Source organism: Bos indicus, chromosome 1 (assembly GCF_029378745.1).
Source record: "Bos indicus isolate NIAB-ARS_2022 breed Sahiwal x Tharparkar chromosome 1, NIAB-ARS_B.indTharparkar_mat_pri_1.0, whole genome shotgun sequence".
In the NCBI taxonomy this organism is placed as follows: domain Eukaryota; kingdom Metazoa; phylum Chordata; class Mammalia; order Artiodactyla; family Bovidae; genus Bos; species Bos indicus.
The window spans coordinates 68,117,468-68,131,771 of NC_091760.1; the positions used below are offsets into that span (position 1 = coordinate 68,117,468).

At 46.4% G+C, this 14,304-nt stretch overlaps 1 protein-coding gene across 1 annotated transcript in view; it reads left to right on the forward strand.

Annotated features, from left to right (window-relative positions):
- Positions 1 to 4,767, forward strand: part of PDIA5 (protein disulfide isomerase family A member 5) — a 92,879-nt gene extending 88,112 nt beyond the window's left edge. Inside the window, exons 16-17 of the mRNA XM_019956650.2 lie at positions 3,995 to 4,129; positions 4,537 to 4,767. Coding sequence (XP_019812209.2) covers positions 3,995 to 4,129; positions 4,537 to 4,617 — 216 coding nt within the window. The 3' untranslated portion in view covers positions 4,618 to 4,767. The remainder of the gene's footprint in view (positions 1 to 3,994; positions 4,130 to 4,536) is intronic.
- Positions 4,768 to 14,304: the final 9,537 nt, after the last annotated feature.

The following is a 14,304-nucleotide window of genomic DNA, read 5'->3' on the forward strand; positions in this document are numbered from 1 at the left end:
CTGGTGTTTAGGGACTGCTGGCCTGTCCAGCCCGCTCCTCCTCCTGAGGGATGAAGGCCCAGAAAGGAGGAGCTGTGTCTTTTGCTCAGGGACACCCTGTGTGTCACTGACAGCCAGAAGTGGGTCTCCTGACTCCCAATTCTTCCTGACACCCCATGCTGCCACCTGTGAGGCAGAATTGCATTTTTTTCCCACCCAGAAGCTTGTCCCTGTTCCTTCCCCAATCAATATGCAGTTGGTTGTTCACTTCCATTTTCATAGCCAAAGTCAATATTAGCTCCTGCAGAGATTTATTTTACTGAATCAATAAAGCCACATGAGGCAGCTCATATTTTAACTGGGGAGCCTCCCCCTCCCAGGAGGTTACTGGGGACTTTAGCAGTTGACATGCTGGGGGTAGAAAGGGCCGCACACTGTTAGTGTTGGAACAGGAGGCGTTCTGGAGGTGGCCGTGAGGACAAGGATCTCAAGTGGAAGGCTGACCACTGGCCTGGCAAAGTGGGGCCCGTCTCTCACGGCTCAGCAAAGTGTACCAGCGCGGGGGTGGGGGTAGGGGGTCAGCAGTTCAGCACGGCCCCGGCCAGGTGCAAGGTCATCCCAGGAGCAGGCCCTGGAGCAGCGGGATCCCCTCTGTGATTGGCTGGTGAAGCTAGGGTGGCTCTGGCTGTGCGGTGTGTGTTGTGTATCATCCCCCGAGTTCATAGAAGGGAGCTCTCCCTCAGGGCAGAGACCTCATTTGCCCTTGAATCCCCCCGAGTCTTGACGCCTGAAATCTCTGTAGATGTTGACTGGATAAAGGACCTGGGTAACATGTTTGATAGTTCCTAAGTGCTCCTCCTCTTCTGCTGGTATTACTTCTAAAGCCTTTTGTTACATTGTCCTCACAGTAGTTTAGTCACCTCGATATTATTACTCTCTCATTTTACAGATGAGGAGATTGAGTGTCAGCGAGGTTAAATGACTAGCCCAAAGTACCAGATGGAAAGGGGCAGCATCAGAACCAAATGTATAGGCATTGTCAGAGGTCTCCCAGAAGTGGAATCGGGGCCTGGACTCCCATGCAGGGGATTTCTGGGGAGGTGGTCTTGGGGATCAGTGGAGGGGACAGAGGAAGGGAAGCCAGAACAGGTGTGTTAATGAGCAAATCACTTCATGGCTAACTAGGTTCAGTCCCTGGAGACCTCAGCAGGGACAGGGTCATCCCCCTCGGAGGTCGAGGAAACCAGGCGAGGTGTCCTCAAGCCTCTCCATCACTGCCTCATTTCTAGCTCCCTTCAGCCAGGAGTTGCAGGTGCCATTGGCAAGTGCTGGACGGACAGGGCGTTGCAGGACACTGAACAAATCTAGAAGTTAGTGTACATTCAGCACTGTGGGTGAGCTGGTGCAAATCTTGAGGGGGTGTAAGGGGGGCAGCACTTAGGTGCAATTGGGATAGACGTGGAGAGGTTTATTTGCTGCCTTCTTTCCAGAGAGTCTAAGCCACTTCCTGCAGAGGGCCCACGCTTGTTTCCCTTCTGCTGTAGAGACTGAAAGCTGAGGAGCCTTTGCAGCTGGAAGAAGCACTTTGGATATGTAACTGGCAGCTATATTAGGGGATTCAGAACAAGTACCCATTTTTTATTTAGTCAGTTTATAAAACCATACACTACATTTCCCACAGCTCCAGGGAATGTATACAGATTAAATTCATAATTTAAAGCGGATGCAGGAAGAGTAGCGGCCTGGAGCGAAGCTCATTAAACACTTTCACAGCCTAGCAGGGGAGCGACGGCCCCTAGACGAGGGCTGCCCTGGTGCATGATTCCCACCGGGCCGGCCGCTCAGCACCTGCCTTGAGAAACGGAGCCCTGAAGATGGCCAGAGGAGCCTCTGCCTCACATTCCTAAATAAATCAGGAAGGGCTTTAGAGGATGAGCTGGAATTCTCAGAAGCCTGCTGGTATGTGTGGACACAGACAGCAAGCTGACCCTGCCTGAAGGAGACAGCTACCCCACTTTCCTAGCCACATATTGCCCATGGGAATGATGCAGGGCAAGTGCCCTCAGATTTGGCTTTTAAAGAAAAGCTGGAAAGCCAAACTTTATATAAAAATCTCTGGGCTCTTTTTCTAGGTTGGCGACTAAGTCAGATTCTTTTTTTTTTTTTTTTTTTTAATTTTCTGTGGGCCAAACAGAAGAGGACTGAGAGTCAAATAGCGATTGTGGGCAGTTTGCAGACTCTGCTCTAAGAGGTCGCATCGTATAGAATGCTGTGTAGCCGAGGAGGGGCGGCGTGAGGGTGGGTAAGTGGGGGACGAGTGACTGGTAACCAGAATGCAAGGCTCGCTCTTCACTGCCTGTCAGCCCTGGGCACAGGTAAATAAGCATGACTCTTGGTGCCCTGCAGGGCTCTCCTGCCTAGAAAGAGGGCCTCCATCCAAATGTGAGTAACCAGCAGCCAGACAACCCTGTGAGTCACGGCTATTCAGCAGTTTTAAACTTCCAGCACAGTCGTAGTTCTGTGTGGGCTCCTGAGTGGGTTCCGGCCCTCAAGGTGCCTCGCCGATTCCTCTCCCGGGTCCTGGCATGGGCTGGTCCTAGCTGGGTGCTCTTCCCTCGGGCCTTCATGCCGCTGGCTGCCTTATCACTGGTGGCTCAGATCAAATGTTAGCTCCTTGGAAAGGCCTCCTGGGCCATCCTGGTGAAAGCAGCCCCTCTGGCCGTGGTCTATCCAAGCACCCTCTTAGTTCCTCAGGGCATCCTTTGGACTCCACAGTGATCTCGCTGGTGATGTGTCTGTACTGCCTTCCTGTAGTAAGAATGTCAGTTGCTCGATGGCTGCCTTTGTCAAGGTCACCACTGTCCTCGTAGCATCCAGAGCAGGCTTGGCTTCATCAGTGCCACCCCTGTTCTGTAACGCTTGTGGATTGCTCTTGCCATTAAGCAGCCCTCTCCTCTCCCCGCCTGCTCCGTGACCCTCAACAGGAGAAAAGTTCCCCATGTCTGCTTTGTACCCTCTTATTGGGAAAGAGCAATAAATAAGCAAAAACTGCCCAGCATGTGGAATTTGTTAGACAGGCAAGAAGAGGGCAGTGGCCAATTTAGGAATCTCTTTCTGGCCAAAACCTGTTTGCTTTAGTCATGTTGAACTCTGTCCCGGCTTCTGGAATGTGTTCCCTAGGATGGAATCTGCTTCTCCCCCTCCATCAGTCCTCCACCCATGGGGCAAACTTGGCAGAATGCTTCTGAGCCCCTTTGCAGGCCATCCTGGCACCCTGGAGCACCTCCACACACCTCCTGTCATGCCTTGGATTTGCCTCTTTACCCAGCTCCCTGACCAGATTGTGAGCTCCTGTTGGGGACAGAGCCAGTGTCCTGGGCCAGTAGGAGTGCCTCTAACAGCAGCTAGCGTGTACTGACCTCTGACCATGTGCCCTTCACCTCCCCTGACTTATCTCACTCAGTCTTCAGGATGTCCTGATAGCCGGGGTATTGGTACTGTCTCCATTTTACAGATGAGGATGTTGAGGCATGAAAATGCTAAGTGACTTCCTGTAAGTGTTAATATGCAGCCAAGCCAAGACTTACACATGGAAAACTTGACTTCGAAGCTCTTATTCTTGACCTTGGTACTACACTGTCTCCCCAAAAAGATGTTCAGGAAATATTAGCTGATGAATGAATAAGTCCCACAGTGCCTCACAGAAAGTATCAAAAACTTGTAGTGTTTACAGATGCTTTCAAGTCATAATTTCCTTTACATTGTACTCTTGATTCTAAAGGGTAGTCTGAGGGCATTCCTCACCTGTCTGCCTGGAGAATTAAAACCCAAGTGCTGTTGGCCTCAGTGGAGCATGGGGCTGGGGGTGCTTTGGTTCATTGTGTCCCTGCTGTTGGGGAGGAGCTCAGAAATCACAGGATCTGGGCCTCGGGTGCAGCCTTCACACAGAGGGTCCAGGCCTCAGGTCTCAGATTGGAGACCCCCATGCTGACCCTCGCATCCTTGCTCCCTGCAGATTGCCTGTGCCGCTATTGACTGCGTCAAAGAGAACAACAAGGACTTGTGTCAGCAGGAGGCTGTCAAGGCCTACCCCACTTTCCACTACTACCACTACGGGAAGTTTGTGGAGAAGTATGACACCAATCCGACGGTGAGTCGTCGGGGGGTGCTGCCCCGAGCTCTGTCTGCTGGGGGGCAGGGAAACAGCCACTGAGGGGGCCTCCCAGATAGCACAGTCAGCTGCGACGCTCAGAGCCAAGAAGGCAAGGCTCCGGCCCGGCTGGAAGGGAATCCCAAGAGGTTCTCATACAAGTCCTGGCCCGAGAGCAGGGTGGGGGCAGAGAATTCCAGGGTTCCCGGGTGTGGGAGAATTTCCTCACCCACTTTTCAGGGCTTCTCCATAGTCAAGCCGATGCTGCCCACATGGCCCCGGCCACCCCCTCAGGCGCCTCTCTGTGTCCAGAAGTGTGAGCACGTGGAGGGTCAGGGAAGGGGCGGAAGGGGAGGGCGCACATCCTCGTGAAGTTACAGGTCCTCTCCTCTTCCCCTTCCCTACAGGAGCTGGGATTTACCAGTTTTATCCGAACGCTCCGGGAGGGAGACCATGAGAGACTAGGAAAGAAGAAGGAAGAGTTGTAATTTCTGCCTCAGAGAAAGCTTTTCCATTACACTGTGAACGATACCTGTTTTGTTGTTCTTTCTGAATTTCCACGTGTTCTGAAGACGAAGTTTTTTATAGCCGCATATGGCCGTTTTGTACAATTTTGAAATAAAATTCAACCAATTGTTCGGTGGTGTGGGTTATTTCCGCAGAGCCCAAAGGTGGATGCCGTTTCCTCCCACCTTCTGTGTCCTCTACTGGTGGGCGGGGAGCCCCACTCCTCGGTCATGTCTGTCCAGGAGAGACCCTGGGGCAGGCGGGTGAGGACGGAGGCAGGGATACTGGCCCCAATCAGCCACTGGAGAGCGGAACAGGGGAATCAGATCATGAGATAGCCTGTTGGACAATGACTGATTTGGGTGGGGGCGGGGAGGGAAATGCATTAGGATGGTCAGGAAAATGGGATTCTGAAGCTTATGGGAACCAAGCATTAGCTTTTTCTGGATCATTGTGGTTTTAGTTTGGGTGTGTTTTCCTGGAATGTATTTGCATCTTTCTCTGGCTATTTCTGTCTTCCTCTCTCCATCCCCTCCCAGCTCTCCCATTAAAGAAGACTAAGTCTCCACTCCAGGAGATGGTGCAGTGGTCAAGCCCAGGCTGGAAGGGCATCTAGAGTGGATTGGGGAGTGTGTGGGGGGGAGTGCTTTGGGCAGCCGCTTGCTCCTCACCCTGGCTGGAAGGGATGGTGTGTGGGATGTGGGGGTATATTTTCAGTGTGCAGATGCTGGTCTGTATACCAGCTCCTCTCGCCCCATGACAGTAACCTCCAGATCTTTGCAAGCATGCTTCTCATGGATGGGCACCAACCAGGCCTCACTCTTTGACACTCATGTCTCTTTCCTGACTGTCTTTCCCACTAGGCCTGCTCTCTGTATCCCCGCATGAGTAGCACCAGCCCTGAGCTTAGCACTTCTGCCAGAGCCATGGTCCTTCTCCACAGGAAGTAGAGCAGCCTCGCTCCGCTATCTGGACTTCAGTGTTCTGCAGCGGTCCTGCACTCCTCGGGGTAGTTCAGAGGTGGCGTCTCCAGAGCTGCAACACTGGGCAGCACACTTTGGTGGCCTTATGGGGGAGTTGGCCTGTGGGCACAGCCCTGTTTCCTGGACCAGACCCTCCCTTGCAGCCCCTGCCTTCCTGCTGATGGGTTGCCCAGTAAGGGGTGGGAGCCGCAGAGTTCCCCTTGGCAGTCTTGACAAGCTACCACTGCATACAGTGCTGTTAAGTGAGCGCGAAGGCTTTGAAAACCCCTGTTCTGGGGCAGTGTCTCAACTTCCCAGTCCACCCACTCCAGGTCAGCCTTTTATTTTCTTTAAGCACCCACTTTTTAAAGTGGCCCCTGGTCTCCCTCCAGGTGAACGGGTATGAAAGAAGCACATGTTTATCTTCACTGATCTCCCCTGGTGCCATACACTGTCAGACAAGGAGCCATTTAATCCTGATGCTGAATGTCATATACCTTCTGCAAGGGGCTTGTGAGAGCGTGTGCGCATATGGGCATGCTTAACAGTTGTTTGGAGTATTTGTGGGAGAAACGTATTTGTGTCTCCAAAAATGTTTTTAACTGCATCTTTAACACCTGAGAAAAGCCACTCCCTGGCTGAGAGCCACTGGTGCTCACATTCAAAGCACAAGGCTTTCTCTCCGTCTTATTCCACAGTCTGGGTCGGCGTCTGTGTAAGAACTTGAAAGCATCAGGAAATGGCATTCTTTTCACTCTATTTGCAGGATTTGTTAGTTATGGAGCCCTTGTTAGAGTGTCTAGTGTTTGCTGTGACTTTGGGCATGACCAGAGCAAGTTCAGCCCAGCTCTGGGCAGCTGCATCTGCAGACAGAGCTCCCTTCCTCCACTCCGCCGCCCCCTATCTCTCCCCCCATGCCCCAGTTCTTGAGCTCTGTGCAGCTTGGTTAGAGCATGGCCCCGGGCTAGTCCCGTTCCCAGTGGTTGGTTCATTCCCATGCTTGGCTCACTGGGGGCTCACTGGTCTTCAGGACAGTGTGCGTGCTCAGTAGCTTCCGTTGTGTCCAACTCTGCGACCCCATGGACCACAGCCCGCCAGGCCTCTCTGCCCATGGGGTTCTCCAGGCAAGGATACTGGAGTGGGTTTCCATGCCCTCCTCCAGGGGATCTTCCCAAGCCAAGGATCAAACCCAGGTCTTCAGGTTCTTTATCCATTGAACCACCTGGGAAACCCAATCTTCAGTCCAGACCCTTCACTAACCCTCACTCGAGGACCTGCCATTATCCCCTCAGTTCCCCTAGATCTTACCTTTGCTGGCTGATTTCTCTGCATAAAGCAAGGGTATGAGTTAGGAAAAAATGGATTCCCAGCCTTCATTCTGGTGGCTTTGGCATAACCTTCATTTCAGTTTCTCTCCTTTGGGTCATTGCTTCCAGTCCATTCCCTCCTGGTCTGCCTTACCCTGTGGCCCCCTGTGCCTCTCGCCCATAGGTGATTGCCTATCAGCACTAACTGGGGCTCCCAGAGCTGGCCCCCCAACCCTTCCCATCTTCCCCATGTGATACCCTCCCTCTCTAGAGATGTTTGGCTTCCAGAAACTCTCCAATGCCAGGCACAGGCAGGTGGTGCTCTGAGTTCAGGAACAGATTTGCTCCTCCAGTGTGAAAAGATGTGTAATTTCATCTAGAAAGCACCAAGAGGTGAAGCCTGGGGCTCACACGGCTTGCCCAAATCACACAGAATGGAGGAGGGGCCACTCCTGTTCCCAAGAGGCTCCCAGGTACAGTGACTGGGCATTGCTGGTTAGAACTGAGCTCCCTGCAGCTATGCTTTTGCTGTTTACTCAAAGCAATATTTCCTAAAGGAAATCAACCTTGAATATCCATTGGAAGGACTGATGCAGAAGCTGTTGCTCCAATACTTCAGCCACCTGATGCAAAGAGCTGACCCACTGGAAAAGACTCTGATGCTGGGAAAGCCTGAAGGCAGGAGAAGGGAACAACAAAGGATGATGGTTGGATGGCATCACCGACTCAATGGACATGAGCTTGAGCAAACTCCGGGAGATGGTGAAGGACAGGGAAGCCTGGCGTGCGGCAGTCCATGGAGTCACAAAGAGTTAGACACGACTTGGCAACTGAACAACAATTATTTTATTACTTTAAGGCTGGAAAAATGGAACTGATATCCTTGAGCTAAATGTGAAAACCAAATGACTGTTATGTTCCTATCAAATATATGCCTGCCCCCAAATCCTTTTTTAGGCCTAGAATGTCCAACATAGTGGCCGTTAGCCACATATGGCTATTGAGTATTAGAAATGTGGTTACAACTGAGAAGTGTGTGTGTGTGTGTGTGAGTGCCTTTTTTGTTATGAAATATATATAACATAAAATTTACCCTTTTCAAGTTTATACAGTTCATTGGCACTGAGTATATTCACATTGTTGTGCCAACTCATATCATTATATCATTAATATCCGACTCCAGAACATTTCCATCACAACAAACTGAAACTCCATATTCATTAAACCCTCCTCCCTGCCCCTAGTCACCACCATTCTACTTTCTGTCTCTCTAAATTTCCCTGTTCTAGGTACCTCATATAAGCTAGAGCATATGTCCTTTTGTGTCTTTTTTGTCTATTTGTCCTTTTGTGTCTGGTTTATTTCACTAAGCATGATGTTTTCAAGGTTCATCATGTTATAGCATATGTCAGATTTCCTTCCTTTTAAGGCAGGCTAATATTCCATCATATGAATACACCAAATTTCGTCTATCCTCTCACCCGTCAATGGACATTTACGCTATCTGTGCCTTTTGGCTGTTTCAAATAATGCCCTTGTGAACAAAACTGTGCAAATCATCTGTCTGAAAGAGTCCCTGCTTTCAGTTGTCTTGAAAGTGGAATTGCTGAATCATGGTAATTCTGTGTCTAGTGTTTTGAGGAATCACAGTAGTATTTTCAATAGTGGCTGCACCATTTTAAATTTCTACCAGCAATGCACATAGGTTCTGATTTCTCCACATCCTTGCCAAAAGTTATTTTCTGGGGTTGTGTGTGTGTGTGTGTGTGTGTTGATAATAGCCATCAAAAATTGAGGTCCAGAGGAGAAGGAGGCAACAGAAGATGAGAGGGTTGGATGGCATCACTGACTCAAGGGATGTGACTTTGAGCGAACTCCAGAGGTGGTGAAGGACGGGGAAGCCTGGCGTGTTGCAGTTCGTGGGGTCACAGTCAGACACGACTTAGCAACCGAACAACAGCAGTGGCGGTAGAGTGGTATCTCATTGTGGTTTTGATTTGTATTTCCTTAATGATTAGTGGTGCTGAGCGTATTTCATTTGCTTTTTGGCCATTTGTGTATCTTCTTTGGAGAACTGTCTATTAAGTCCTTTGCCCATTTTTGAAATGGATTGTTTGTGGAGTTTTGTTATTGTTGTTTCCATGTAGGAGTTCTTTATGCATTATGGATATTAATCCTGTATCACATATGTGATATGCAAATATTTCCTTCCATTCAGTGGATTGTCTTTCTTTTTTCTTTTCTTAATAGTGTCTTTGGATGCACACAAGTTTTTAATTTTGGTGAAGTCTGATTTATTTTTTCTTTTGTTGTCTGTGCTTTTTCTAGTAAATCATTCTAAGTTTGAAGCTTTTCTCCTATGTTTTTTTCTAAGAGTTTTATGTCTTACCTTTGTGACTTTGATCCAGTTTGAGTCAAGTGTAAGGTAAGAGTCCAGGTTTATTGTTTTGCATATGAATATCCAGTTTCCCCAACACCATTTGTGGAAAAAACTAGTTTTTCCTCATTGAACAGTCTTGGAACCCTAATCAAAAATCATTTGACCATGTATGTGAGAATTTAACTTCTGAGCTTTCTATTCTATCCCATTGGTCTGTGTGCTTGTCTTATACTGTGATCACACTGTTTTGATTGCTATAGATTTGCAGTAAGTTTTGAAATCAGGAAGTGTGAGTCCTCTAGGTTTGTTCTTTGTCAAGATTTTTTTGGCTATTAAGGTCTCTTGAAATTCTTTATTTCTATGCTGTTTATTTCTGCTTTGTTGACTATGCCAAAGCCTTTGACTGTGTGGATCACAATAAACTGTGGAAAATTCTGAAAGAGATGGGAATACCAGACCACCTGACCTGCCTCTTGAGAAACCTATATTCAGGTCAGGAAGCAACAGTTAGAACTGGACATGGAACAACAGACTGGTTCCAAATAGGAAAAGGAGTTTGTCAAGGCTGTATATTGTCACCCTGCTTATTTAACTTATATGCAGAGTACATCATGAGAAACGCTGGGCTGGAAGAAGCACAAGCTGGAATCAAGATTGCCAGGAGAAATAGCAATAACCTTAGATATGCAGATGACACCACCCTTATGGCAGAAAGTGAAGAGGAACTAAAAAGCCTGTTGATGAGCGTGAAAGAGGAGAGTGAAAAAGTTGGCTTAAAAGCTCAACATCCAGAAAAGTAAGATCATGGCATCTGGTCCCATCACTTCATGGCAAATAGATGGGGAAACAGTGGAAACAGTGTCAGACTTTATTTTTGGGGGGCTCCAAAATCACTGCAGATGGTGACTGCAGCCATGAAATTAAAAGACGCTTACTCCTTGGAAGGAAAGTTATGACCAACCTAGATAGCATATTCAAAAGCAGAGACATTACTTTGCTAACAAAGGTCCGTCTAGTCAAGGCTATGGTTTTTCCTGTGGTCATGTATGGATGTGAGAGTTGGACTGTGAAGAAGGCTGAGCACCAAAGAATTGATGCTTTTGAACTGTGGTGTTAGAGAAGACTCTTGAGAGTCCCTTGGACTGCAAGGAGATCCAACCAGTCCATTCTGAAGGAGATCAGCCCTGGGATTTCTTTGGAAGGAAGGATGCTAAAGCTGAAACTCCAGTACTTTGGCCACCTCATGCAAAGAGTTGACTCATTGGAAAAGACTCTGATGCTGGGAGGGATTGGGGGCAGGAAGAGAAGGGGACGACAGAGGATGAGATGGCTAGATGGCATCACCGACTCGATGGACGTGAGTCTGAGTGAACTCCGGGAGTTGGTGATGGACAGGGAGGCCTGGCGTGCTGCGATTCGTGGGGTTGCAGAGTCAGACACGACTGAGCGACTGAACTGAACTGATGCCGCTTATCATATGTGTAGATTTGCATCACCAGGACTGCAATCAAAACACAGAACTGCTCCACCAAAGTTCTCTCCTATAAAGCTGTATGTTCACACATGTTCTCCCTTTCCCTCTCACCATTAAAGCCTGGCACCCACTAACTTGTTTTCCCTGTCTATACTTCTGCCACTTGGGAATGTTATAAAAACGGGATCATACAACATACACTCTCTCGAGATTAGCTTTTCTCATTCTGTGTAATGCTCTTGAGGGCTATCCAAGTTGTTGCATGTACCAGTATTTTCTTCCTGTTTAGTGCTGAGCAGGGTATCGTGGTATGGATGTACCACAGTTTGTTTACCCTTTTGCCTATCAAGGAACATTTTGGTTGTTTCCAATTTTGTACCTTTTCAGTAGAGCTGCTTTATGTATAGATGTAAATTTTTATTCTCTGGGGTAATTACTCAGGAGTATGATTGCTGGGCCTTGTGTGTGTTTGCTTTTAAGAAAACTGCCATACTTTTCCAAAGTGACTTTTCCCCATTTACTTTGTCCCCAGTAATTTTGAGAGATCCAATTTCTCCACATCCTCACCAACATTTGGTATTACTATTGTTGCTGCTGTTGTTTCAGTTTTAGCGGTTCTAACTGGTGTGTAGTAGCCTCTCATCCTGGTCTTACTGTACATTTATTTCCCTAAAGATGTGACGCTGGACATTCTTTCATGTGTCTGTTTGTCATCTGTGTATCGTATCCAGTGAAATCTCTATCTGTGTCTTTTGCCCATTTTCTAATTGGTTTGTTTTCTTTTAACTGTTGAGTTTTGAGAGTTTGTTTTTTTTTTTTTTGTATATTCCCCCTAGTTTATATCTTATTTTTTTTTCATCTGCTTAACAGGGTCTTAGAGTTTTAAATTTTGATGAAATCCAATATGTTAATTTTTTTTCTTTCAGGGATCATGTTTTTGGTGTCATATCTAAGAACTCATCAAGCTCTAGTTCCCCAAGATTTTCTTCTATGTTTTTCCCTAAGGTTTTACATTTAAATATGTGATCTATTTTGAGTAAATTTTTATATGAGATGTAAGACTCAGGACTTCCCTGGTGGTCCAGTGGCTAAAAGTCCATGCTCCCAATGCAGGGGGTTCGGGTTCGATTCCTGATTGGGGAACTAGATGTCACATACCACAACTAAGAACCCAGATGTTGCAATGAAGATCAAAAATCCTGTGTGCCGCAAGTAAGACCTGGTACAGCCAAATAGATTAAATGAATATTTTGCAAGAAAGATGTGAGACTCAAGTCAGGATCCATTTGTGACCTACCTATGTCCAATTGTTCCAGCTCCGTTTGTTGAAAACCACCTTTCCTCCACTGCATTGCTTCTACATTTTTGTAAAAAATCAGTTGGCTAAAAAATCAGTTAACAGAGTTCTATTTCTGGTTTCTCTGTTTCATTGATCTATGTCTATCAACACCATACAGCCTTATTTACTGGTATCCATCTAGTAAGCCTTGAAATCAAGTAGACTGATTTCGCCCACTACCTTTCTTTTTCAAAATTGTTTTACCTTTTCATATAAATTATAGAATAATCTTATCTATATGTGAATTTTTCTTGAATTTTTAATATTTCAAATTACTCAGGAAAAATATATACGTGCAAACAAAGACAGATAAAGAAACAAGGCTAAAGAGACAAAAGGTAAATAACTGCTGAATCTAGGTAAAGGGCATAAATTTTAAAAGTTTGAAATTACATCAAACATGTCTCATAATTCAGTGACCCAGATTAACAAATAGGGCCTGAGTTTAACTCTCTCTAGGCAGCCCTGTTTCCTTTATGGCTGAGACCAATTTCTGTCCCCAACAGAGGGGTATAGAAGTGGGCTAAGAGTCTGGCTGATGCTCTTGCCAGAGAATGTCACCTCAGTGAGATTACAGACTAAGCTCAGGGGTCCACAGCACCAGCAGGAATGAGGTGGTGCCCAGGCAGGCCTGGAAAAGAAAGGAAGTTGCATGAGCCAAAGCTTCAGGGGCACACAGCAACAGGATACCTCAGAGCAGGAGTCAGTGCCCCTCAGCAGCCACCATGCCAGGTGCAGCCTAGACCAGCAGGGGGCGCCAGGATCCGCAGGACCCGGTGTGGATCCAGGTCCCTCTCCCTGGTTGTCAGTTTTCACTTTGTCCAGACACGACCGAGCGACTTCACTTTCACTTTTCACTTTCATGCATTGGAGAAGGAAATGGCAACCCACTCCAGTGTTCTTGCCTGGAGAATCCCAGGGACGGGGGAGCCTGGTGGGCTGCCTTCTATGGGGTCGCACAGAGTCGGACATGACTGAAGCGACTTAGCAGCAGCAGTAGGTAGCAGCAGCATGAAGAAGGGGGCCTCTGAAAGACTGAATATTTACCTAAAGAGTCATTCTAAAGCTACCTAAGGAGAGATTTTAGTTTATTGGATCAGACTGAGATCACCAGTTCTACTAAATCAATCAATAGAAAAATACACACACACACACAATTTCCCTCTACAAATAGGCAGTGTAAATATACATCTTCTACATTCCTGACAAAATGTGGTACCTGGTCCTGAACATAAGGGTCCAGGTGAGACCTGGCCAGTACAATGGTCAGAGGACCATGAATCCCTTATTCCAGATCTTATAGGATATATCTCGATTAATCTAGTCTAAGATTGCAGACTCACTGTCAGCAAACACCATCAAAACTTTTTCACACTGTTCACAGAAAAGACCTTGATAGTTAATTTTCATTGAATAGTTTTCTTTATTTTCAAGATACTACATGTATTATAAAAAACTTTGAAAATGAAGAAAAGCATGCAAAAGAAAATGTAAATCATTCATAGCCCTGCTCATCAATTACTACTGATTACTTTGATTACATCTTCCATTTTTTAAAAATCACACACAATTGAAATCTCTTAGTGTTTTATAACTTAAAATATTTAGAAGATCTTAAACATTTTCCTGTACCATTAGATATTCTTTCTCCTCATTATTGTTAAAGACCATATAGCAGAGTTTCTCAACACTATTTTTGGACATTATTGACATTTTGGAACATATAATTCTTTATTGTGGGGAAATTTTCTATACAGTGTAGAATTTTTAACAATATCTTTGATCTCTACCCACTAAATGCCAGGAACATCTCTCCTTCCCCACAGGTTGTGACAACCAAAAATATCTCCAGGCTTTGTCAAACGTCCCGTGGGGGCAAAATTACCCCCAGTGGAGAATCACTGCTTTATAGTACTTTATCCTATGTAAATACTATCCTTTATTTATATAGTCATATCACTAAATATATCGATGTATGTTATACATAGCTGTTCTCTGACATAATGCTGGGATGGACATCTCTCATTTTGTTATTTTATATATTTTACACATTTTCAAAAGTGACTTTTTGGGTCTAAGAATATACTTGTTTTAAAGGTCTGTTTTTTAAAGGCCAGTGATATACGTTGTTAATTTTCTTTTAGTAGCATACCTCTTTATACTCTTACCAAGAGTTTTTGAAGTAATCTGTTTTCCCAACCCTTGC